Genomic DNA, 25,985 nt, shown 5'->3' with positions numbered 1-25,985 from the left:
GTCTTTGCAGCCAAGAGAACATTTCTGAGCCTTGGTCCTAAAGGGCATCACAACTTTTCTCCCTCAACCCCTCCCTTGGCTGCCTTGGCATGAGAGACCCAGGTGGAGAGGAGGGGCCCCTACTCACCTCTGTGTGTATGAAACCTCTAACACCTCAGCCCAGCGAACACGCTGGCCACAACCTTAGGAGAGCCCCCCAGCCAGACCTGCCCGACCAGAGCAACTCCCAATTCCTGACCTTGCAAAACAGTGTGAGAAATCCTTGTCTCCCATGTAACCCGTGTCACGTAGCAATAGATAATTCCTACAGTGTTGTAATTCTTAAGACTTCAGCTATGTGGGGACAAGCCTTCTAGAACCTTCGGGCTTCCAGGATGATCAAGAATTGGGATGCAGCCACAGAGGGCTCAGGAAACACAGTTCCGTCATGACACTGAGTCGTACCTATGTGTGGCTGGTCACATCCACAAGAGATTAGCCTTTTTCCGGGGACATGGAAAAGATGAACAGCCCCTGAGAACAAAGCAGAGAGGCAGCAAGGGAAAAGCGATGTGGTAGCAAGTCTGAGGACCCTAAAAAGTGCTTTTCTGGAAGGTAAGACCACCACCTGGGAGCAGGCTGGGGCACGTCTGCACAGGGACAACTTCACTTGCCTTGTGCACGTGGTGCAGACACTGAGGAAGGAGGTATGATCAGGGACTCCCGGGCCCTGGGCTGGCACCTGCCCTGCGCCAGGGCCAGGCACAGGTAGATCCCAGCCCGTGGCCCTCACGGTGCACCCCAACCTGTGGGCACGTCGGATCTTCCCCGACTCCCGTCATCCTGTTTCACAGAGAGAGAAACTGACACTTAGGAAGGTGGAAAATTTGCCCAAGGTCATACACCAGATCCGAACCCAATTGGGCCTCAGCTCCCTCCCTGACACTTGGAATGGTCTCCTCGGGTCACGCAACAAGGTGGGATTGTGTCATCAGACTGGCCTTGGAGGAGGACACACGTACTCTGGTGGCTCTGGCGAGGTTTCGGGTCAGAAAGTCACCCAGAGCTTGAAGTGCTAACTTCGCATCAGGAGGTCTGGCTAAATAAAGGTTCCTGCCACTCAAGTGTTCTCATGATCCGGAAGGTACAGTGGGGAGACAGGGGAGCCCTCTTCCAGTAACCGGAAGTCCCTCTCATGACTCACCAGAGTCATATCTTCATGAGATAAGGATGACCCTGCAGTTTAAAGCCCGCAGAACATACTCCCAGGAGGGCAAAAGTCACCTTCCACATAACAGTCCTGGTGGCTGGCTCCACGTCCCAAGGTGGCTGGCGGTGCCCAGTCTAGGCTGGGTGGCTCTTGCGCGTTCAGCTGTCCCCTTTGGACGAGCAGGGTGGTCTGGGGCGCGTTCGTCTGTGGCCGTGGTGGAGGCAAGTCTCCCGTAGCTGAGGCTGGAGTTGACACATTGTCATTGCTCATCTCCTTTGGCCAAAGCACATGTGACTGTATGAGTGTGCATGCGTGTGTGTGCTTGTGAGTGTTTGTGAGCAAGTGCGTGAGTCTGAGCATGTGTGTGCATGTGAGTGTGTGTGTGACAGCATGAGTATGTGTGAGCGAGTGCATGCAAGAACGTATGTGTGTGCATGCATGTGACAGCATGAGTGCGTGTGAGCAAGTGTGTGGGGGAGAGCATGTATGTGAACGAGTGTATGTGAGCGTGGGTGTGAGCGTGTGAGTGTGAGTGGAGAAATCAGGGAGAGGGCAGAGGGAAGGCGTGCAAACGAGACAAAATACAGACAGTCGGGGAATGGGATGAGAGCATACGGTGTTCATTGCTGTGCTGATTCTTCACAACTTTAATGTTATTTGGAAGTTTTCAGAATAGTAAGCTGAGGAGAAAGGCAGTGCCCACAGATGGAGCCCCCGCCTCTGAGGGGCCTGTCGTCATTGCCAGCCGCCTTTCCCACGACGATGGAGAGCTAGGATTTACCCAGCATCTTCCCTCCTGAGCGCAAAATGTTTTCGTGTCTTCCTTCTCTCCGTTCCCGTGAGAAAGTATGGGCGGGCGTTTGTGAGCGCTCCATGCTTTGGTTTCTCTGAGGATGACTCAGGTGGCTTGCTCAGGGTCACACACAGACCAAGTGGAAGTGCTGGGGACAGGGGGACCCAGACCGTGGACCCCCAGCCTGCACCCTGAGCCAGCTGTCCCTCCTGGGCCCGGCCGGTTCTCAAGTGGTTTCTGAAGCCTTTGTCCAGAGCCGTCCCTTTTGTGGACAGGGGCAGCCCTGCCTGCCCGCCTCCCTCCCTCCGTGGTGCCTGGGATTGGCAGCATCCTGCTAGGACGTCAGCTTCTCCGGGATTGGCCACCGGGCACATGCAGTCTCTCCTGGCTGGACTGTGGCAGCTGCAGAGGTCAGGGCTCTGGGCAGGTCAGCAGAATGCAAGGCAGGGGGCATGGGAAGCCTCCAGTCCCTCTCCCTCCCCTGGAAGTTGGCAAAGGTGGCAGCTCCCCAGGAGGAATGAGGTTGTCCCTCGTGAAGTGGGCACCAGAACGTGGCCAGTGCCTGAGCTGGGGAGTTGGCTGCTGGCTCAGAGGGAGCCTGACCTTCAGGAGTCCAGGCAAGGCAGAGGCGAGGAGTGGGACAAATGGCTTCCTCTGGGACACCTCCCTAGTGTCCCTACTGGCAGCCTGTAGCTCCAGTTGTCCCCGTCCCTGTAGCTGCCCTGAGCACCACGCGTGAGACAGGGCATTGCACCCTCCAGAGAAGACTGAGAGAGATGCCCATAGAGCTGCTGAACAGATGAGTCTGGGGCCCCGGGGAACAACGGGGCCTGGAGGTACGACCACAGGGGTTCCGGCTTAGCGGCGCAGTTCAGAGCCAGAAGACAGGTGGAAATCTGAGGAACTTCGTGTAGTGGAAAAGAAAAAAGGTTCAAAGTCAGGTGAGCAGGGGCAACCAAGGAGACTGAGAAGCAGCAGCGGGAAGGCAGGAAGACAAGCCGGACAGCATGGGTCCCAGGAGCCCCGAGGGTGGGGGCAGCCCCGCCGTCACCCCCAAACTGTGGGCACCACCGGACTTAGCAACAGGAAGGTCACAGTGACCTTGGCAAGAGCAGCTTCCTCTGAGCGGGGAAGGCAGAAGGGAGCATTGCAGGCAAGAAAGGACAACTCTTGTGAGGAATTTTCCTGTGAATGGAAGGAGAGAAATGGGGCAGTTTGTGGAGAAGGAAGTGGATCCAAGAGACGGTGCTTTCTGTTTTCTAAGACGAGAGAAGTAATAAGTGGCTGTCTGCAGAGGGCAGTGCCTCATAAAGAAGGAGGAGCCGGCACAAGAGTCGGGGTGCTCTCGAGTGGGGCTGGAGTGGGGTGTGTGCTCAGACGGAGCGCTGTGGCCATGGCCGTGGCCGTGGCCGGGTCGTCCAGGTGGCAGTAGCAGGGGAAGCAGGATGTTCCAAGAGCTGATGTTGGTGGGTGGGGGGAAGCTGGTCTCCGGTTGCTTCTATTCCATCGGTGAAATGGAAGCAGCAAAGCCAAGAGCTGAGACGCACCATCTTGGAGAGTGGGGGAGAGCAGCCTTCAACCGGGCTCAGCCACCTTTGGCTGTAAAGAGACAGGAAGCACAGCAAGCCAGACAGTGTGTTCAATGCCGCAGCGTGGCACAGACGCAGGCACAGTTCATGCCCGAGTGGGCATGCAGCTGTTCCAGCAACACCTCATTTAGAGAAACAGGCAGCAGGCTGGATTGGGTCTGTTGTTCGTAGTCTGCCATTCCTGCTCCAGGACCAGCAGTCCTCAAAGTGTGGTCCCCGGACCAGGAACACGAGCATCCCCTGGGGGACTAGTTAGAAATGCAGATTCCTGGGCGCACCCCACATCTGTGGAGTCAGAGACTCTACGTCCCTACACCATCCCAAATTCAGACTGAGTTTGTGATTCTTGAATTCTGGAAGTTAAACACACCTGAGTGCCCGAGCTGGGCATTGAGACACCACCACTCAGTAGCTAGCCCCAGGGAAAGCCAGAGAGGAGAGAGTTGGGGGGGGGCCACATCCCCCGATTAAGGGCACAGGCATCCCAGCCTGCTCTGGGCTGCTTGGCCCCCATCTCCTTCCACAAGACCCTGTGAGGACATCCTGCCCCCCCGTGGCCACCCTTCCTCCCCGATGACCTCTGGACCACTGTGGACACAGCGCCTGGCGCTCTGCGTGCCCTCAGCTGTGCCTTCCTGCCCATGGGCAGGGCTCTGTGTTGTACCAGCACCTGTGCACAGTAGGGCCTCGGCTGACACTCTGGGCGCCCGTGAACCTACCACCCGCTGACTAAAGATTAATGACTTTCATGAGATGGTTGGGTTTCATGCCCTGTGTGACCTGGCAGAGCACACTCTAGGAGCACCTAATGGGCACAAAGGAGAGGCCCTCCCACCCCAAAGCTTCAGGGACTCAATGCCCCAGAGCCGTGTAACCAAACTCTTTCCGCAGGAAAGGTGCTGTGCCTCTTTCTTGCATAGATCTGGGCCGGGTGGGGGGTAGGAAGTCAGGCTGGTCTATCTGGGAGCAGTGACCCTGATGGAACCCCAGCGTTTGAAAGAAAAGGTGACCAAGAGGCCTCAGGGTCTGCCTGGAGCCATTCTACCAGGTGCAGATGGACAGGGCCATGCACCCAAGGGGCTCTGGGAGAGGTCAGCCTGGGTTATGGCATTGCAGCTCATGAGGAATCACCTGATGAGCCCGAAGATTGGATTCAACATCAGCCAAGGATCCACAGCTTTCTTTCAGGATTTAAGTGCACTTTTATTTCATTCTGTAATTTCTTTCTGAATGAGGTTTTTTTTAAAGAATAAAACTTTGGGGACCTTCACTGACCCCATCATTTCTGTCATTTCCATGAGGCTGTCACTGTAGTGACTCTGGCTTGCATTTCCTCTCCCCATTTTCCCAGCGTGTTCACACACATGCGCACACCCCTCACTCAGAGGGGAGCTCAGTTATGAGCGAGACATAACCTTACTACGTATATAAGCCCCGTGCCAGGGGGTGGAGGGCATCCAGAGGAAGCCCGCTTCCTGCCGACGGGAGGTCCTCATCCTGGAGGGAGGAAGAGTGAGGTGAACAAGCCCTCCAGATGGGCATTCAGCAGAGAGGCCCCAATGGGGGCAAGCGGGGCTGTATTTTGAGCCCAGACCATCCCTTTGCCCATTGGCACAGAGCAAGGTAATTTTGGATCAGGGACCGTCACTCTTTTGGGAGCCATGTATTAAATCCTGGCTGAGTTCCAAGCCCTGTTCTAGGCACAGTGGCAAAACCAGCAAAATTTCTGTCCTGGTGGAGCTTGCCCTCTGGAGAGAGTCAAGACCTCACAACTCAGGGACAGACAGCAAGAAGGTCGCTGGTGCTGACTGCATGGGATAGCAGGCAGGGTGCCTGGAGAGAATCCCAGAGTGTGACAGTCAGGGGCAGGCTCCCCAAGGAGGCCCAACAACGAGAAGGTCTGTCGGAAGGGCATTCCAGGCAAAAGGAACTGTAAGTGCAAAGGCCCTGCGGAAGGTGTGCATTTGGCTTGTCGGAAAAGAGAAGAAAGGGGTGTGTGACCTAATCTCCTATAGAAGTAAATGCCCCTGGCTGCCGAGTGGAAGCAGGGAGCACAGTCAGGAGGCTGACCTGGTGGTTCAGGTGACAGATGGCGGTAGCTCGGCTTGAGGGTAATGGGGAAAAGTGAATGGATGGATGTGTCTGTCGTATTCATTATCTATTGCTGCATAAAATATGACTGCAACCTTAGGGACTTAAAACACAGTTTCTGTGGGTCTGCTATGTCTGCTGCTTCAGGGCCTCACAAGCCTGCAGCCAAGGGGTTTGGCCAGGGCTGTGGTCTCATTTGAAGGCTCAAATGGGGAAGGACACTCGGAATTCCAAGTTCACACAGCTTGAAGGATTCACTTCTCTGTGGGCAGTTAGACTGAGGGCCTCCGTTCCCGGCCACACGGCCCTCTCCAGCAATGGCAGCTTGCTTCTCAGAGCCAGCAAGGGAGAGTCTGCTATCAAGACAGAAGGCACAGTCTGCATCACCTGATCATGGACGTGATATCTTGTCACCTGTGCCATGACCTGTGGGGCAGAAGCAAGTCACACCCACGGGGAGGACGTGAGTCCCAGGAGCCGGGGTTATCTGACCAGCTGCCTTCCTGAAAGCTGAACAGTGACACCAGCCAGCACTGGGCTGGGAGAGGGTGGGAAGCTGAAGCATCAAGGATGAACCTGGGGGATGGTGGTGCCACTTCCTGCGACAGTGAAGATGGTCCAAAATTCTAAGTCCACAGATGCCCCCTGGGACCACCAGAAAAGGGCTCCCAGAACCTCAGGAAAGCAGCTGGGGAGGCGGAAGGACCTTGGGAAGCATGGGGGTGGGAGAGTAGAAATCTGTTACAGAGCCATTGACCCCAACCATCAGCTTTGTCTGAACCCTCATGGGTTGGTCTGTCTGTCTGATGAGGGATGTACAGATGCCCAATAAACTGGGCCTTCACCATCACAGAGCCTCCTGGGCAAACCCAACTCGTCTTTTGAACCACTGCCTCTCTGTTCTGCTTCTCCTCCAGAATCTTCCCTCCGTGAAGAAGAGAGCAGGTCAGGACCAGTAAGGCCGGCTCCATGTATCCGGAATCGACAACAGGCTCCCCAGCTCGACTCTCTCTGCGACAGACGGGCTCCCCCGGCATGATCTACAGGTGATCCCCTGCCCCCAACCCAGCCAGGCCACTCCCAGGCTCAGTCCTGCCTCTGAGAAGGGGTCCCCGAGGCCAGTCACCAGCCCTGGATCCAGAGGGAAGGACCAAGGGAGGCCCACAGGGCTCTGAGGTTCATGTAGGCTAGCGCTTTCTCCAAGGGAAGGAATGGAAGCTTTTAAAACCCAAGATTTTCCTGCGGAGTAGAACCAGGATTAGACTGGTCCCTGACTCTTCTGAAGGATTCCGCTGGAGGTAGCAGGCCCTTCCCAGTTTCTGCGTCTTTCTTATACACCCCAGCTCGCATACCCCCTTTGAGGGGGGCTCAGAGCCTTGCACCGGGAGGCGGGGGTGGGGGTGGGGGCGGCTAGCGGCTCACCAGGCACCCTTGCCTTCCTTCTCTGGAGGCCAGTTCCAAATCCAGCTCTGGGTCTTTCCATGTGGAAAGCAGCCCGGGCTGAACCATGGGGAGATCGGGAGGAGGCGTCGACCGGGTGACAGTTGCTGCCCCACCCACGGAGCCCAGGACCCAGGTGGCCGTGGCTATCACGAAAGATGGACCCGGGGCGGGGGAACCGCAAGGGCCCATCAGCCCTTGATTCATTGGGCCTTTCCCAGTAATTGTTAGGGCCTGACCCAGAGCAAGTGTCCATAGAACCCACAGGGAAAGGGGGGGTGTCCCTCCTTGATCAAAGTCCTAAAAATGACCCCGTGGTCCCACGCAGACTCGCCAGCATGTGGGGTGACGGGTCACTTCTTGGTCTGAGGGTTTTGTCCAGTCATTCTAAAGCGTACTTCGTTAAAACCCAAACAGACTGTCACTCTGAGGTTTACCTCTTGTCTTTGCTTCCCTGCCCCTTGTGGGAATGAGGCCAGGCACCGGAGGACCCCCGGCGTCCGGCCGGACAGACCGGGCTTCTGCCTCCATGTGCCACTGGGTGGCGCTGCCACCGAGCACTTGGTACCTGGGCTAGCATCCACCCGGCAGCCCCGGGCAGAGTGGGGTGGGGCCGGGCTGTGGGGTGCCACTGGTGTTTCCCGGCCTGCACCTCCCCATGGCTAATGCCCATTGTGGACTGTCTCTCTCTCCTTTTTCTCTGTCTTCCATCGCTGTCCGCAGTACTCGGTATGGGAGCCCCAAAAGACAGCTGCAGTTTTACAGGTAACGAGCCCTCCGTTTCCCCCAAGCCCCACAGGCTGAAGGCAGGGGAACGGGCGGGAAGGCCACGCCCATCCAGCTGGGCGGTGCCGGTGAAAATCCCCCGCTGGTGAAAATCTGGGGTTCTCTCCCAGTGCCCTCCCACACAGCGTTATGTAATGTCCTGATGAACACTGGGAAGTCAGGTGCATTGTGTGCGCTCATCTCTAGAATTTGCTTTGATTGGAACAAACGGACTTGTGACACCTGCTTAGCTCGCACCGGATCTACCTTAAAATCTCACACTTGTCTGGCTGCAGATGCCGCAGGTGTTGTCCACAGGTTTGTGCTTCTTGTGTGATCCCAGTAAACGAGGTGGGGCAAACACAACCATTCTCCCCTTCTCTTTGGGTTTGAACTGATTTGGAATCAAAGGGGTAATCAAAGGCCAATACGTTCTCGGGGGCATGGGGCTGCAGTGTGACCTGGGTCAGGGCTGGACCTGCTGGCGTTTTCTGGAGCATCTCCCTGTTGGTGAATCAGCACACCATGTTCTTCGGTGCAAGGCTGCACCCCACAGGGACATGGCACCAACGGGCCCTGCCTTGCAGCCCAGGCCAAGGCAGGTCAGCCAGCAAAGTCCTCCGGGGTGAGTCCCTTCCTCCTTTGGGCAGCTTACCTGTGGCGTGGGGAGGTGCGCCACAAAGACGCGTGCTTCTCAGGGAGTCTGTAACTCCAGGAATTTACTTTGACGTTTTCCTCCTGTCAGGAAAGTGTCGGGGTTAAGGAAGCCACGGGTCAGCCCCATCAGCCTCGGGACTGTAGGAACTCGGTGTGGATCTTGGGAGCAGGGCCCTGGTGTGTGGCATGTGCCTTGGCATTTAGGCCTGGAAGGTCTCTGTCTAGACCAGCTCCCCAGGGCTATGCCCACCTGCCAGTGCAGAGCCAGGGGCTGGTTATCGCCCAAGCACAGGGAGTCTGGGGTCTTGGTTCTGGGGTCGGCAGCCCTGCAAAACCCACATGGTTTTTCCTTCCTGCAGCCCCGGCACTTCTGAGCAGGACCGTGGGCCTGGGTCCTCGGGCTAATTTTGCCACCCCTTCAGTGCCTCCCACGGGGTCTCACTCCTTCCAGAGAGCCCTGAAGACATGACTGAAATTTCAGCTGGATGAGATTTTGCCTGAGATAGCTAGAGCTGAACTTGGGCTTGCAAATGCTTTTGTGGGATGACGCGTGTACCATCACGCGTGTATGATGGTATCGTATGTCAGAATGTGGGTGAGACATTCGTCCCAGGAGGATTTGACCAGTGAGACCAAACATGCCCCTGAACTGAGTCCTCAGAGACCCCGGAGGAAAGGAGTGAGACGGTTGGTGGCAGAACCGCGGCCCAGATTGCCAGCTGGAAGGGCCCCGCCGAGGGAGGTGCCCAGGAGATTGCGGGGTATCACAGAGCTGAAGCGAAAGAGTGTCCCACACCCCTTGCTGGCCCTCAGGGCCCCACAGATCCAACCTGTTGTGCAGTCCCGGGGGACCCTCTGTCCTGCCCCGAGGCAAACTCTGTTGGAGAACCGCACCCCAGATGTGCAGGCCTCCATCTGGGCCTCTCAGCACCGCGTCCCTGATGCCCACAGACTCCGACTGTCCCGCCCTTTGCGTCTCCAGTGTGCTTTCTTCTAATAGACACTCAGGTATCTCTTGTGGGGTCTCCGACGATGACCTCTAACGAGGTGGGATCTTTGTTTAATATCCTGGGTGCCGCTCCCAGGAGGGCGTGCTTGTCATCTGGGCACCCACACAGCCCTCAGAGGGTTAGGTCAGGCGGCGTGCGGTCCCTCCCCTCACGGGGCAGAGGTGTTCAAGGCGTGCGTTCTGTCCTCAAGCAGCTCACAGGCCAGTAGGGAGGCAAGACCCGGTATCCGTCAGCTGCTCCGGAGAATGCCATGTGACAAACAACCTCCGAACTCAGTGCCCTCCAACAAGAAGCGTGTATTCCTCGTTTACGTGTCTGTGTCAGTTCATCCAGGCTGGGCTCTGCTGGGTTTTGCCTGAGCTGCAGGTGGGGCCCAGGTGTCCATCCTCCTGTCCTTTCCTTTTTTTGTTTTCTCAAAGATTTTATTTATTTGACAGAGAGAGACACAGCGAGAGAGGGAACACAAGCAGGGGGAGCGGGAGAGGGAGAAGCAGGCTTCCCGCGGAGCAGGGAGCCCGATGCGGGCCTCCATCCCAGGACCCTGGACCCTAGGCAGACGCTTAAGGACGGAGCCACCCGGGTGCTCCCTCCCATCCTTTTCAACCAGAGGCTGTTCCAGGCAAAAGCGCCAGAGGAAGAACAGATGCACGTCATGCATCTGAAGGCCCCACAGTTAGAAGCGGCCCCCTGGCGCTCCTGTTCATGCTTCTGGCCAAAGTAAGTCCCATGACCACACCAGATGTCGAAAGGCAGGAAAATATAGCCCTGCCCCCGTTTGGAGAACAATAGTCAGGTGATGCAGAGAGGGATAAAGGCCCTGGAACCATAACGCAGTCTACCCCGGAACCCGAATAACTAATAATATCTGGAAGGCAGAACTTGTTGTGGGAGAAGTCCAGACAGCTGTTGGCATTCCGAGGAAGGAGTGAGCACCGCCCGCTGTGAGTCAGGGAAGGCTTCGTGGAGGAGACAGCATAAGGGCTTTGAGGGGGCCCTGGAGGCTGGGCAGTCTTCAGCGTAGAGCCCAGGAGGAACATTCCAGTAGATGCCTGAGCCACAGCTTGGAGAGGTGCCAAGGACAGGAGGTGGGGGGTGGGGCGGGATGGACAGCGACAGGAGGCCAGACTGTAGAGGAAGGTGGAGGTCAGGTGGGGAAGGTCCTTGAGTGCCAAGCAAAGGAGCTTGGACTACATTCGGTGGGCACTGGGGAGCCGTCCATGGTGTTTGAGCAGGACAGCGATAAGAGCTCTGCTGGGGGAGGGAATACGACAGCAGGTGGAAAGGCTGGATGCGGGGAGCTCAGGAACGATGGAGAAGGGCTGAGCCCCAGGAGCCACAGGAAGAGGAGTGAAGGGGGCAGGGCAGGAGAACAGGAAGTCAGGAGCCCTGTCCTCCAGGTTACTGACGGCTGGTGCTGAGAGGGATGCAGAGTTGACAGGGGTGCAGAGCCCGGGAAAAGGAGACGGGGTGTCAGAGTATGTCAGGCTTAGGCCACCCCCCAGCAGTGACGAAGAGGCCAGTGACATGGTGGGCTTGTGCCTTTGACAGCAACCGCCCCAGTTCCATCACTGGGGTCTTTCCTGGTAACGATTTGCTGCCGGTTCCTTAGGCTCTGCTTCCCACATCCCATTTTGCTAGCTTTCTACCGAGGGTCTGGGTAGCGGCTCCCGACCCTGGTAGCGTCCACTGTTTGCATGTTCGTCATGGGAGAATCCACTAAGCTTCCATCCGGAATCCCTCCTGCTGGAAGACAGAGTCATGCTGAGACTTCCTTGGGATCCTAGCATGACAAGGAGTGCCCCTGAGGTTGTGACCCTGGAATGGGGTCTCAGCATAGCTTCAGCCCTGAGTTCAGCCTCAAAGCATCTTCCAAAGCTGGGTGAGAATGTGTGCTGTGAGGAAGGGTCCCTGCAGCCCCGCCTGGAGGGAGTGGTAGTATGGCGTTGCAATAGCAGACTTCCAGAACCTTCCAGCCAATTACAGGTACTGACAGTATAGGATATACCAATCTGGGTCACGTCCCAGTAGAAGGGAGGAGGGACATCCGTCTGCATTGCTGAGGGTAGGTCTTGCCAGACCCCAACCCCTTCGCTGTGGGTGGTGGTCACATCCTCCGTGGATCCCCGGCCCCGTACTGCAGACACAGAACGTGGTGGGCAGAGCTGCAAGCCCTGGGTCCTGGCCTCGAATAACCAAAGCACGGCCGGCCCCTCCCCACCTGTGGCCCATGTCTCTGGCGCTCGGGGGGCAGTGGAGGGCTGGTGAGGGAGTGTGCCCACAGGAAGGGCCAGACCCCAGTCAGCGCCCCCCTCCCAGCCCTGCGTGCCAGAATCAGGCCTTGCCAGGCTGCACCGCGGAACTGCATTTCCCGGGCTTTTAGGGGAAGAGACGCTCGTGAATAATTCAGCCTCTCTCACTGAGCTGAAAACGCCCTAATAGACTAATGGACTCCCTGCCTCCAAACTCGACCCTCATGGGGCGCATCTCATTCACCAATTGCTTCTGACGTCCAACAGTGACACTCCCTAATGAGAGAGCTGGTGCGGCAGATCCGTAGAGCGTCTGGTGAACCCTAGTAAACTAGACTGTGTCCTTTTTAACGAGCAGACGCCAGGAAGGCAGGTGAGTGGCCCCCTCAGCTCCAGGAGTCCCGTGGCAGCCTCCTTCTTCAGGGTTGCTGCTGGGGGACCAGCGTCCCAGGAATGGAAGTCACAGGGGGACTGTATTGGGGGATGCATTTGGCTGATCTGAAATTAGACCCTCTGTATATTTTTTTCAAAGCAGAAGACCTCAAAAAAAAAAAAAAAAAAGCCAGCCCTAGGTAGCTGCACGTTGACGGGGCGGGGCGGGGGGGCAACATCCTGCCGCTTGAGCGTGCTTGCCTCCCAGACCTGCCCAGCGGGGACCGTTCCATCTTCCCGTCCCGGGGAGACCTGGACATCCAGCTCCACCTTGTTGGGTTCACCATGAAGATTCAGCATTTGGGGGGCTTCCGGCGAATGACAGTGGAGCGGGGGGTGGAGGGGCGGCTGTCAGAAAGGTCTGTTGGAAACACATGCCTTAGGGAGCCGGGGGCTGCTTGTTTGGGCCTTGGTTCGCTGACTTCTCTCAAGCAAAGATGGTTTTGTGTTTGCCCTGATGCGATGCTGTGCATTTTCGAGCCGCGATCCGGAATGATGCAGCTTTCCCCTCGCATTCCCGCTTTTAGACACCTGGGCTGGTTTCTCTAAGATGGAGACCGATGTCACTGTTTAAAAAGAGCCGTTCAGGATTCCTTCTGAACCTCACATTTCAGGCTTTGGTGACTTTCGGTAAACAGACCACAGTTTCAGAAACTCCAGGTAGAAGGCCCTTTGGGGAGGTCGCAGTCCTGGCTGACTTCATGAGGTCAATGCCTTCCCTTCCTTTTTCCATGTCACAGTGTTCAGCGTTCATTTACGGGAATCCCCCCGAGCCCTCCCTCCACAAGAATAGCTTTGCAAAAGGCAGGCTCCGGCACAGGAAGAACCTGCAGGTGCCTGTAATTAGCCATGGTTATTGAGGAGGGGGCTGGTCTTTCTTGAGACGGGGTGGGGGGCCGGAGGGTGAGGAGGAACATGCGGTCAGAGTCACTGCACCCCTGAGCCCTGGGAAGCGAGGGGCCTGAGGCAGGAGCCCCAGCAGTGCGCCCTCTCTTCTCTTGGCAGTGCCCTCCTGGGACCCCTTCTTCCAGCTACCCAAGCCTGCTCCGGTCACCTTGGGAGGAAGCTGGGAATAAGCCCCAGCCTGAGGAAGTCTGGGGGCCCGACTCTGTCCTCTCCCTCGGGCAGCCCCGCCAACCATCAGAGCACCCTGTGCCGCCTGTGTCCCTCCTCGGTGGGGTCTCGCCTCCCTGGAGGAGAGGAGGAACATCTCCCAGCTCCTCCTGCACTGTGCGCCCTCCTGGGCACCAGTCCTCACCCCGCCACCCCCAGCCAGGGCCACCATGCTTGTCCGCGCCCCACTTCTCTCAGAGTCCCCTGGCCCCAGCCTGTCCCGGCGTCATGGGGACACGCACCGCAGGAGGCTCTGGGCGTCTTCCGTACTGCAGGCGACACCCACAGGCCCGCTCCCAAGGTCGCTATGAGGTATGCTATAAGGGAAGAGCACAAGCAGAGGAGACCCCAGCCCCCAGAGAGCGGGCACTCTCTAAATCCTGGCTGCACCCTGCCTGCCCCCATCTCATTAGGAATGTTCCGTGCAAGACCGGGGTCGTCTATGAATGTCTACAGTCATCCTCTTCAACATTTGCTAGTGATGTTTGGCATCTGTGGCACTCCCTTGTATCATGCCCACCCCTGCTCCCCGTGCCCGCCCGCTCCAGAGGCCCGCCCTGCCCTCAGGCCTCGTCTCCTCCACCCCGTTTTTGTCCCCACCCCACTTATCCTAACTGGTGTCCTAACTGATGGCAGCCACTTCCCCACCCGTGGCCTGCTCCCAGCTGCGCCACCAGCCCCTGCCCAGGCTTGTCTGCACAGCAGGTGCAATCAGTCTCTGCTCGTCCCACTTCTCAGACATAGAGACTGAGCCTCGGAGCCGTCAGGGGGCCTGCATGGGTTCCACTGAGCAGGTGACAGACAGGGCTGTCCCTGTCCAGGACCTAGGTGCTTAGCCACACCACCATCCCAGCCCCAGGACCTTGGCTGGACTTCCAGAGCAAAATCAGACGTTGCTTTTTGTGGGTAGTGTCTTGAAAGCTAATGGTTATTGATCTCGGCCTGCCTGGGCCTGGCTGGGAAGGTGTGCGGCTGAAGTGGGTCCTGCTTTTCGGGAAGAACCGCCACAGTCCCAGCCTGCCACACTGCCCTTCTCTGAACGGGGACCCCCGGGGACATCAGAACTGGCCCGCCTTTGCCCCATGCAGGACGGGCAGCCAGCCACACGGCCATGTCTAAAGCAGCTGCCCCACACTGCCCTGCTCCTGGGTATGCTTGGGGGGCAGAGGGGCGCAGCAGGCAGGGAGGGAGGAGCTGTGCTGCTGTCTGTGGGCTTCCATGGCCCCATTTCCTAAGACAGCCCCCATCCTGGAGCCCTGGGCCCCTCCACTGCCTCCAGAGTGATTCTCCTGGACATGGGAATTTTCATGCCAGGGACATCTCTACCTTCTTTAGCATCCATCAGAGACCTTAGTCTAAACCCTTGGGGGACGCCAGATGTCCTGGGCCCTGCAGGCCCCCTCCCTGTGGACCTGAGCCACGGTGAAGGGGAGTCCTGGCCCCAGAGGCGCCCACCCCGCCCCCTCAGGAGAAGGCACGCTGCTTAGAGCCTCAGGCCTGAGTCAGGGAGGTGCTGTTGACACTGCCAGGGAAGGCCGGTCTCTGCGGTGGGCACTGAGCCCCAGTGGTAAAAGCAGACGGAAAGGTCCTCACCCTCCTGGACCTGCCTTCAGGGGATCAGATGGAACAAACAAGACGATTAGAGAAGACTCTAGCAGGTCAGGTGAGGATATGGCTGTGGAGGAAAACTGCAGCAGGAAAGGGAGCTAGGAAGTGTCAGGGTAGGGGATGGGGGAGAGCTCACCCAAGGACCACCTCTGCCCTCAGGGACAGAGCCGAGGCCTCTGCAGCTGCCTCAGCTCCCGGGACAGCTTTCCTGGCCCCTCCCAGGGATGATGGAACTTGCTGCCCCTTGGAGCAGAGGTACGGACCGTGCTGGTTTGTCCAACTGCCTCCAGGATCCTGCTCTGCTGCTGAAATAGCAACTCCCATCCCAACTTCTGTCCTCGGTGATGATGCTGGGGCCGCCCTGCAGGCATCCGAGCCAGGGCGGAGGGCTGTGGCCAGGTGCAGGGGGGAGTCCCCGAATTGTAGAGCACCCCTGGCCCCACAACCGTGTCTTTGCTGCCCAAAGATACTGCAGGATGTGGCAACGCGGCCACAGCTCCCTCCTTGGTTCATTCACTCATGTACGTTAACACAGATGGAAGCATTCTGTGCGAACGCTTCTTCCTCTTGCCTTGTGGTCTTTTCTTTACTACTATCTCTTAGGATTCATCACATCTCAATCCATGTAGAGAAGCCTCACTGAAGGCTGCACAAATCTCCATTCTAGGGAAGGACTCTCATTTCTGCAACCAGTTGCCCCGCTGATGGACACCTGTGCTGTTTCTAGTTTCCGAGAGGGTAGTCCTCGCTCAGAAGGACAATTTAGCAGCAGCTCCTCACATGTCAGCTTTGCCGTTTCCCTATCTGTACCAAACCTCTGTCCCTCTCGTCACCCCGCCCCCCTCCCCGTCCTTACATGCATCCCATTCGGTCTGGGGCAAAATGTGTGGATTGTGACATACTCAGTTATCATGGAGGATGGTGCCCAAAGAATCTGCCGGGGCCGTGGCACCTGCTACAGGCGGAGAACATGTGTGTGAATCACATCTCCCTTTGTAAGCTTTCCTCGGGCGGCCTCCTCCCGCATCATCACCCTAGAGTTTGCTTCCGTGACAGGCGGGTGCATACTCCTTCCGGGAGACAGCCCCGTGCCTGGTTCGACCTTGGGCACACCGCCAGGGAGCACTGTGACGCGGTGGCTTCGGCGGTGGGGGGCCGGGCTCTCTGCATGCTCTCCTGCCCCTGTTTTCATTTGGAGCCCCTTTGAGTTCTCGCGCGCTGGAATGCAGCTTGGCCTGCGCTTGTCTCGGGGCTGTGAGGGCAGAGGACGTGGCTTAGCCAGATTCCCAGCCGGGCAGCTTCGAGGACGGAGAGTCTGGTGCCAGGAGGAGTTTTCGTCCAGCGGCCCGGCCACGAGCGCCGAGACCCGTTGTGGCCGCTCCGGTTGGAGGATGTGTGTCTGCAGCACCCCTGCCCCGGGCACAGCATCCAGCCAGGCACCGGGGGGAGGCAGCGGCACCGTCTCTAACTCAAGGCCACTCGGCGTTTCCCGTCTGGACAGCGGCAGCTCCCAGGCCGGGCGGGACCATGTTGTCCATGACGTACAGCGAGAGCCTGAGGAGCGTGAACAGCAGGTGTCACTCTGACTGGGCCCTGCACCCCGTCCGCCAGACCGACAGGCCAGAGCTGCAGCGGCTGTGGGAGGTGCGGGCGGCCGCCCAGGCCAGGAACATGGAGAGCTTCCTCCGCATGCACGGCCTCTCCCTGGACGGCTGCACCGCCCGGCGCACGGGCATGAAGTACCGGTAAGGGCCGGGCTGGGGCCGGGCGGGAAGCGCTCTGGACATGGCAGGGGCTGCAGGAGAGCTGCCGCCCAGGAGCTCGGAGAGTGCCGTGATTGGACACTGGGGTAAATGGTGCGTGTTTTTAAAAAAGCCCAGCCACGTAGAAACGTATGAAAGAAAATCAAAGTCTGGTCTCCACAGGATAGTCCTGCCCTCCCAGATAAGCACTGTGACCACTCGGACTTGCGCTCCGTGGGAAAAGAACATGCTTTCTTGAAAACACTGCAGCATTGGGGGTTAAGCGTGGGGTTTTCATTTGCCTTCTTGCACCGTCAATGGGGCAAATGAATGATTAGGGGCTGGCTAGACACGAATTAACAAAAATGCCTCTCTGCTCGTCACCTCTAACAGTAAGTTCGTCCTGGCACCAGAAACCCGGGCTACGTCCTGGGGGCAAAGATGTGCTCCCCCTCTTGTGGGACCCTAAGCTGGACCGTCCTCACGCGGGGCAGGTTTTCCACAGGCGGCCTCTGAAGCAGCCGCCCCCCCTGAGCTTGCGTCCGTAGCTGTGGATTTGGCGTCCCGTGTGCTCTCCAGGTGATAGGCATGTAGGGCTCATTCTCCTTGGAACTTCAGAAGGACGTTCTGTTTAGCTGGCTCGTCTTTGAAATCAGCATCTGGGGCAGCGCTCCGGTCGGCCCACTTTCTCCAGTGAGAGCCTCAGGGAGTGGCCAGAGAGCCCCAGAGCTGGCTTTTGCATTTATAAATTGCATGCTTTTGTTCCTTTGTTAAATTTTAATTTCAAATGAACTTTTTTTTTAAGTATAAGTATATCCCACACGATATTTGGGCAATACTTATACTAAAACATTGTTTGTCTGAAGTTCGGATTTAACTGGGTGTCCCGTATTTGATCTGGCTTCCATCTAACCCAGGCCCCGGGGGCTGTCTGGCTGCTCTCTGGAGGGGAGCGCAGAGACCAGCCCTATTGCTTTAACGTTTGCTCCCATGGACAGTGTGTCTGGACCATTGTTTGAACCGGTGGTTGCCATTTAAAGAAACAAAACACTTCTGCTGTGAGTCCATTAGATGGCAGAATTCTTAAGGTTTTGTATTCTAAATCCAGCTGGAAGGGAGGGACAAAGTTATCAGCTAGTTTGGCCCCAACAGCTGCTAATTCTAATGGAAATTTCTCAAGAGGGAGATGAGACTGGGGGGGGGAGGGAGGGGCACTGGTCATTGCTACTTGTCATTAATTCAGCAGATGTTTATTAAGGGTCTGTTGGCTCCAGGGGCGACTGGGTGGCTCAGACGGTTGAGCGGCTGCCTTCGGCTCCATTGTGATCCCCAGGGTCCTGGGATCAAGTCCCTTGCTGGTCTCCCTACTCAACAGGGAGTCTGCCTCTCCCTCTGCCCCTCCCCCCCACTTGCTCAGTCACACGTGCACTCTCTCTCAAATAAATAAAATCTTTTTAGAAAGGGGGGGGTCTGTTGGCTCCAGATGCCACACAGACAAGATGGACAGGGTCCCCACCCTCATGGACAGTACATTCTCGTTCAGGGAAGCAGAGAAAAAGCAAATAACCACCTAAGGGAGTAAGACAGGCGCAGCTGAGACCCGAGCCATCTGGAAAGGGGACACTTGATGATGCGGGGTAGAACCTTCCAGGCCAAGGAGACGGGAACATCCGGCCAGTGTGGTTGGGCCGGAGCGAGGAAGGTGGAGGGCAATAGGATGAAGCAGAGCCGCTGGAGCTCATCCCCCTCCCCTGGGAAGACCCCAGACCCCCCGTGGTGGATACAGTTCATGATGGCAGGCGCACTGGGGTGAATCGTGTCCACGCTGAACCCCCGAATGTGGCCTTGTTTGGAAATAGGGTCATTGCGTTTGGAATCAGTTAAGATGAGGCCCTCCTGGAGTAGAGTGGGCCCTAACTCCGATGACCGGCGCCCTTAAAAGAAGGCCATATGACACCCTACAGGGAAGAGGCCACGTGTCGGGGGAGGCAGAGAATGGATGTGGCCGCGAGGTTGGGAACACCTGCAGCCAGCAGGAGCTGGAAGAGGCAGGGGGTCATCCCTTGGAGCCTCCGGAGGGAGACGGCCCTGCCCACACCTGGATCTCAGACTTCTGGCCTCCAGAATTGGGAAAGGATCAATTTCTGGTCTTTGAAGCCCCCCCCCTCCAGTTTGTGGTGCTCCGTTTGGGGAGCCCCAGGAAGCTAACGTGGGGTGGGGGGAGACGGGGACAAATCTCTTATTTGCCTGACACCCCAAGGAAAATCTGGGCCGCATCTGAAACGTGGGGAACTAGTCAGGGGACTAAGTACCCAGGGAAAACCCGCTTCCCAAGGAGCAGAGGGGAACAGAAAACCACAGCGCCTTTCGAATTTGATGGGCCAAAGGTTGTCACACCCGCATGGCCCCTTCTTTATCTGGCGGATTTCATCTTGCTGCCTCCAGGGGGTTTGTGGTTATCAGGAAAACGGGGGCCTCTGCAACTAAAGCCCCCAGTTATTAAAGATCCCGGATAAATGCCTCTCCACAGCCACCGTCCCCGCCAGCAGCAGGGCTGCAGTCCGTTAAACTCCATCTTAAATATTAATGTAAAAAAGATAATGCCTCCAGATAAGCCCCCGCTTGGTGGAGCACGGGGACAGCTGTGCCCCAGGCCTGGGCATCTTATCAGCTGAACTGGGCTCGCAGCTGGGAGAAAAGCTTGCCTGTTAACTTCCTCCATGGCCTCTTCACTTTCCTCAACTCTTGTGGTTTAAAAAAAAATGCATCAGATTTTTAAATCCACACAGGGCCTGCAGAAGCTCCCCTTCCCGCACCCACCTGGGGGGTAGCGATGGGGGGCTCCCAGAGATGTGGCCTCAGAGGCGGCAGCAGCTTCGGCCACGGGCTGGCTGGAGGCGTTCTGTTCCTCCCTGCCCCCCCAGGGCACCAGGAATGGCCCCAGATCCCCTCGAGGTCCGCATGGCCCTTGCCTGCTCTGATTTCAGCTTAGACCCCTCTTCCTCCCACTCAGGAGTCTCCTTCCTTCTGGACCTGGAAAGTGCCAAGCTCATTCCCTCCCAGGGCCCTTGCACGTTCTGGTCCCGCGGGTTTTCTCAGGGCTGGCTCCCTCCCCTCTATCACATCTTGGTCCTCAGGGAGACTCTCCCGAGCACCGGTCTAGTAATGGCCTCCCAGACCATCGTCAGCCCCACTGTCCTGTCCCATTGTCATCCTCACAGCCCCTGCTGGCCCTCTTACTTGCAGCCCCTATGAGCAGAGCCTTTGTTGCCAGCACCAAGAACATCCCAAGCCTCTACAGGTGTGGTCTGGACGGTGTTGGATGGTCTTGGCCCTAACCCCCTTTCCAGAATATTCCCCTGCAAATGTGTCTCATCCCTGCTGCTTCCTTGACAACAGGACTGGAGGCAGCATCTGCACCTCTAATGCAGCCCAGACCGGGAGGGCGGGGGGGCCCTGGGCAGGGAGGCTTGGTCATCAGCTTCTGGTGGGGGGTGGGGGGGACTGGCCTGCGTGCCTGCGAGCTCTGACCCTAAACCATCGGCTCTTACCACGAGCCAGCACGATCACCAGGCAGTACTTGGTTCGTGGTCAGGTTCACTGAGCCTCTACCTAGCTGCTCGGTTATTCACAGGAGATCCCTTGGAGCTGGGCCATCAGAGAGGGCTTCCTGGAAGAGCTGGGAATCCAGGTGTGTCTCCGAGGACAGGTGGGCAGGACAGGCGTGTCTCCGAGGCCGGGGTCGCAGGACTGGTGTGTCTCCCAGGACAGTGGGCAATAGGAGAGGCAGGAGAGAAAGAGCAGAGACCAGAGAGGGACAGTGTGTGGACCAGCCTCAGAGGCTAAGCGGGGGATGAGTCCACCTTGTGAAAGGTCCTATATCCCTTTCCGGCAGCTGCTTCAACGAAGTACGACAAATGGGGGCTTAAAACAACAGACACTGATTCTCTCACAGCTCTGGAGGCCCAAAGTCTGAAATCCAGGTGTGGGCAGGCCGGTCCCCCCCACCGCCCCGCTCTAGGGGAAGAGTGCTCCCTCCCTGCCTCGTCCAGCTTCTGAGGGCTGCCAGCCAGCCCTGGCACCCCGTGGCTCACAGAAGCGCCGCTGCAGTCTCAGCCTCCAGCTTCACGTGGCTGTTTTCCCTCCACGCCTGTCTGTCTGTCCCCAAATCTCTCTCCTTATAAGGACGCCAGTCATCGGATTTAGGGCCCTCTACTCCAGTACCACCTCACTGTAACCTGACGACATCTACAAAGACCCTCCTTCCAAATAAGTTCCCAGTCACAGAAGAGTCAGGACCTCAGCATGTCTTTTTGGGGGACGCATTTCGACCCACAACAGGTGCCAGAGCGAGGGTGAGCGCCCCGGGAGGAATTCCGGCTCCCCACGGTAGCTGTGTGACCTTGGGTGAGGCACCTGGCCTCTGTGTCTCAGTTCCCCATCTGGAAAGTGGAGACTGTGGGCACTTCCTCACGGAATTGTCCGGAGGGCTGTGTAAGACTGTGACGTAGCTCAGAGCTCCAGGCATGGCCGCTGGTGGGAGAGAAGCTTGGTCTTGGAAGCAGTCGTCCTGGGAGGTGTAGCCCACGTCCGTCCCGTGTGGACAAGGAGCAGGTGTGGCAGGGAGGGAGGGAGGTGGCGAGACCAACGGGTCGTTCGGCAAGAGCTGCCCTGACACGAACAGGGAGGGCAGCAGGCGTGGGGTGTCCCGTGGGTCTCCGTGGAGGGCTGACCAGGACCAGGGGGTCAGCAGACCAGCCCACCTCCGCACGGAGCAGGAGGGGCTGCAGCGATCCTAACACCTCCGCTGGTGGGTTCTCTACAACCGGTATCTCCCCGGCCGGCCTGGCCTCGGAAATCAGGGGGCATGTCTGTTAGCAGTACGGATCCCCAGGCCTCCACCCCAAGATCTGGGGGGACCCACCCCCAAGAGGCTCTTCTCATTGAGCAAGGATGGGGACCAGGGGGGTGGGTTCTGCGTCATCCACCTGGAAAGGCAGGGGTCGGCACAGCCCAATCGAATCCACAGGCAGCACCAGGCAGTCCCCCGGGACAGACCCCCCGGCCCTCACCCTTTAATCCGAGGGTCTGAGAGCAGGAGCTCCTCCATGGGAGGGGCCCCGACACACTGCTCACCTCCCAGCCTGCCACCTCTGTGAATGAGGGCGGACCCAGCGTCAGCCTCCCTGCTCGACCTCTCTGTGCCTCAGGTTCCTCGTGTGTGAGCGGACCATCACAGCGTCCACCTGGCAGGGTGTGGTGGGACTCAGCTGCACCAGGAGCACCATTTCAGTGTTAGTTGGTGTCTCAGAGGTGCCAGAAGCACTTCCTCAGGACACAGCACAGCTGCTCTGTCCCGGGCATCAAGTAAGAAGTGAAAGGAGCTGATTGGCAGCCAGTTAGCCTATTTCCCCTTCTAGGGCCATTAGCGCTGGACATGACTGGGGTGTGAGGTCCTGAAGGAAGCCCCCGGGGGTCTTCAGCTCTTACCTACCAGATGACACCTCCTCCAGGAAGACCACCAGTCTGCCACGCTTTGCTTAGAAATTTCAGAAGCAGGACCTCCCATCCACTGGAGAAGCCCCCAACTCATCAGCATCCACTGCCCCTCTCCTGGGGCAGGAAGTCAGCTTTGGGTGCAAAACATGCTCCACTCGGCACGGTCAGGGCAGCCTTGCTGGTACAGGGGAGGCACCCTGGCCTCTGCAGGATGCAGCTACTCAACCTCATTCTTTTTTTTTTTTTAAGATTTATTTATCTTATTTCAGAGAGCAAGTGAGCATGAGCGGGCGGGGCAGAGGAAGAGGGAGCGAGAATCTTAAGCAGACTCCACACTTAGCGTGGAGCCTGATATGGGGCTTGATTTCACAGACCGTGAGGTCAGGACCTGAGCAGAAACCAAGAGTGAGGCGCTTAACCAACTGAGCCACCCAGGCGCCCCTCGTCCTCACTCTTGAGTGAATATTGCGGTCTGTGCTCTTAAAAGTTATTCTTAGAACTTCTACTCCAGGCTTCGAGGCTCCCATGGGCCTCACTCTGGATGATGGGGAGAGTGCCCATCACCTCCCACTGTGGGCCTGTCCCCATCTTGGAGAAACGGGCCTGGCTGGGCCGAAGCTTTCCTGTCTCTCCTGCCCTCCCAGGGCAGGTGGGACACAGGCTGGATCCCAGGTGGCTGAGCCTGAAGCTTCTCTTCCAAGAAGCTCTCTGTAGTGGCATTCTGTGGACAAAGAGGAGAGCTTTTAATTGGGGTGGCCATGCCTCTAATGAGTCACAGCAGGAACCAGCTATTTTAACAACAGCAGGTACTAGAGAGGCAGAAAACCCCAAAAAAACTGTTCTGTGTCAAAATCCACCAGCCACACTCGATGCTTCTGCTCAAAGCCCATTTCAAGTCGACCAGTGCAGGTCTAGAATCCACCCTCCTCACCTAAACACGTTCCAGAGGAGTGGCCCTTTCGAGATGACCTTTCATCATGGGAAGTTCTGGTCAAGCGTTTAAGCTTCCAGTTTTTCTACTCTTGTCTAATTCTTGTGACCTCCTAAGAGTATTGCAAGTCATGACCCCTGTTCTAAGGCAAGTGAAAAGTTATGGACTCTGGCCAGCTTTTAAACACCCACCTGCCCATCTTCTCCCCATGACGGTTCTCTGCTGAGAACAGCATCTCTTTGTGCTGGACTTCCCCAGGGAGTTCTGAGGTCAAATATTCACATCCACCGTTTCCATGATACATTACAGTGGGATGGAGTGAGGGCTGGGGTTCTAGCACAGGACCCTGCTCAGTCCTACCAACATCTGGGAGGGTTTCTCCTTGCCAAGAGGAACCAGCAAGTGGCTCCCAGCACGCTGGTGTATCGCTGGGTAGAGCGTAGTTGGTGGCACCTGGAGAAGGGGAAGGTTGCTGGTACTTGGGGGACTGGCTTCACACTGCGTGTGTTATCTGAGGTGATATCAGAGGGTAAAGAGAACTTCCAAGGCAGAGAAACAGGAAGGGTGCTCCCACAGGAAACAGCAAGAATAAGGCCCAGAGGCTTTTGAAGCAGATGACGTGTTTTTTTTTTTTTGGCAACAGCTTTATTGAGCTATAATTCGTATACCATACATATGTTTAAAGTGTACAAATCAATGATTTTTGTATGTTCATAGAGTTGTGCAAAAATCACCACAATCAATTTTAGGACATTTTAATCTCTCCAAAAAGGAACCCTATACCCACATGAGTTATCACTCCCCCCAATTCCTGACAACCATGAAGCTACTCACTGTCTAAATGGATTTGCCTATTTTGAACATTTCATGTAAACGGAATCATATAACATGTGGCCTTTTGTGACTTAGCATAACATTTTCAAGGTTCATCCATGTTGGAGCATGTGTTGCTGCTTCATTCCTTCGTATGGCTAAATAACATTCTGTTGTATAGATGGGCCATATTTTGTTTATCCATTCATCAATGGATGGACAGTTTGGTTGTTTCCACTTTGGGGCTATGATGAATAATGCTGCTGTGGACATTTGTGTTCACGTTTTTTGTGGGGGCATATGTTTTCGGTTCTCTGGGCACGTACCTAGGAGTGGAATTGCTGGGTTGTATGGTGAGGCAGATGATAGTTGACACACTATGGTGACTAAGTCTTTGTGAATCTCACTTAACCTGGAGCTGCTTAAAGCATACCATCTGAGGAACCCCTGAGGAATAGTAAGATGCCAGATCTGATAGTTTGCCAGAGCACAGAGAAATGAAATATATAAGGAAAAATGAAGTAGGAGATTTCCACATCCCCTAGAGCAGGTGCACAGCACCACTAGAAGCTCTTGATAAAAACACAACTTCCCAGGCCCAGCCCCAGAGCTGCTGATTCAGTAGGTCAACATGAGACCCAGGAATCTGCATTTGTAACAAGTTCTCCTGGCATCCGGGTCAGGTACAGGTAGTTGAGCAACCTTGCCCTAGACCATTAGCTCATGAGCCCTGGAAGGAGTGGAGGCAGAGTCTTTGCCCTCTGCAGCCTCTTTGGCAGGCCTGTGGGCGTCCTAAAAGCCAGGGCCCAACTTGAGGAAGGGCTCAGCTGCTGAGTAGGGTCAACCCTGCAGGCTGCCCTTCCACCTTCCCAGCCCTTGCCACTCGAGAGGGTCAGGGAGGGCCAGGCAGTCCTGTGGCCGATGTGGGCAGGTAAATGAAGAAGGCAGAGCTGGACCTCTGGGACCTGAGGGGGCCCCCACTGGCATCTGAAGGTGGTATCTGTGACCTGCCAGGGCTGCCCTGCGAAAGGCCCGAGCTCTGTCCCTGGGTCTGGGTATCATCCTCAGGGGGTGTCTCCTGCTGCTGCATCAGGCCTGGGGAGGACAAAAGGGGTACAGTTACCAGTGAAGAGGTGGGGTAGAGTAGGCCTGTACTGAATCCCGCCTCCGAAGATCCTTCATGCTCGGGATCATGGGAGTACATACCATCTGTGATCTGACCATGCTCTGTCATCTGCGTAGGACACAGAACACTGAGGCTCAGCGAGGAAGCCGCTTGCCCTAGGCTGTGCAGCTCAGGAGCAGGGAGGCCAGGACAGGCACAAGATTTCATTCTTAACATCCGTGTCAAAGAGGCAGGGCCAGGGCCGAGAGCAAGTTCAGGCGCCATTCGTCATGAACATCTTTGGGTGGATTCTTCTCTGGGTCCTGTCAGAGCAGAGGGTAGACAGCCAGTTGGTGTGGAAGGGCCCTGGAGGTCCAAGCTGGGGGAGAGAGCATCTTCTCAGACCACACACCTTATTTTGTCAGTGGAGGCCCAGAGAGGGCAAGCCCCCTGCCTGTGATCACACAGCAAATTAGCAGCAGAGCCTGAACAAGACCTCAATCACCTGCTCCCTTCCTTTCTTTCACTGCCCCTCCCACATGGCAAGACAGAACCCAAAGAGCAGTTTGGCCAGGGCTCACCTTGCCCCTCCTGCTGCTGGGGGCACCTCCGGGGGTTTGAGGACACCTCGTGAGCTTTGTTCCAGGAGGAGAGCCTCACTCCCAGCTTCATCCTGAGCCCATGAGCGTGGGAAAGGAGGATGGGGTAACAGGGAGAGGTGTCCGTCTTCATCCATTCATTCATGCATTCACTCCAGAAGTATTTACTGGGTGTCTGATGGGAGCTAAGGACCGTGGAGTGCTAAAACTTCTCAGGTCTCTGGTCCATGACCCCCAGCTTTCTCTGCTCAGGTCATCTGCATTATATCATCTAGACAGAGGGGTCTTTTCTCCACATTTCGGGTGATTCGGCTTCTCCCTGCACCAAACCCTAGTGGAAGCCCCACTTTCCGGGGTGCA

The 25,985-nt window shown here is 56.9% G+C and overlaps 1 protein-coding gene across 4 annotated transcripts in view; it reads left to right on the top strand.

Annotated features, from left to right (window-relative positions):
• The window catches only part of KCNAB2 (potassium voltage-gated channel subfamily A regulatory beta subunit 2), an 85,020-nt gene that overhangs the window by 25,281 nt on the left and 33,754 nt on the right, over nucleotides 1-25,985 (top strand). For 2 of the 4 annotated variants that reach the window (XM_028108379.2, XM_028108378.2), the window contains exons 2-3: nucleotides 6,580-6,708; nucleotides 7,826-7,867. In XM_028108379.2, the coding sequence (XP_027964180.1) occupies nucleotides 6,632-6,708; nucleotides 7,826-7,867 (119 nt within the window). In that variant the 5' untranslated portion in view covers nucleotides 6,580-6,631. Of the gene's footprint in view, nucleotides 1-6,579; nucleotides 6,709-7,825; nucleotides 7,868-16,448; nucleotides 16,682-25,985 lie in introns of those variants that run through there. The other 2 variants (XM_028108380.2, XM_028108381.2) reach the window with 2 other exon arrangements.

The sequence above is a fragment of the Eumetopias jubatus genome, unplaced genomic scaffold (genome assembly GCF_037043125.1).
Source record: "Eumetopias jubatus isolate StellerSeaLion01/CBP00866 unplaced genomic scaffold, mEumJub1_p1.0 scaffold_4, whole genome shotgun sequence".
Taxonomy (NCBI): Eukaryota; Metazoa; Chordata; class Mammalia; order Carnivora; family Otariidae; genus Eumetopias; species Eumetopias jubatus.
The sequence above is the reverse complement of the archived record's forward strand: the minus strand, read 5'-3'. Positions and strand labels throughout refer to the sequence as shown.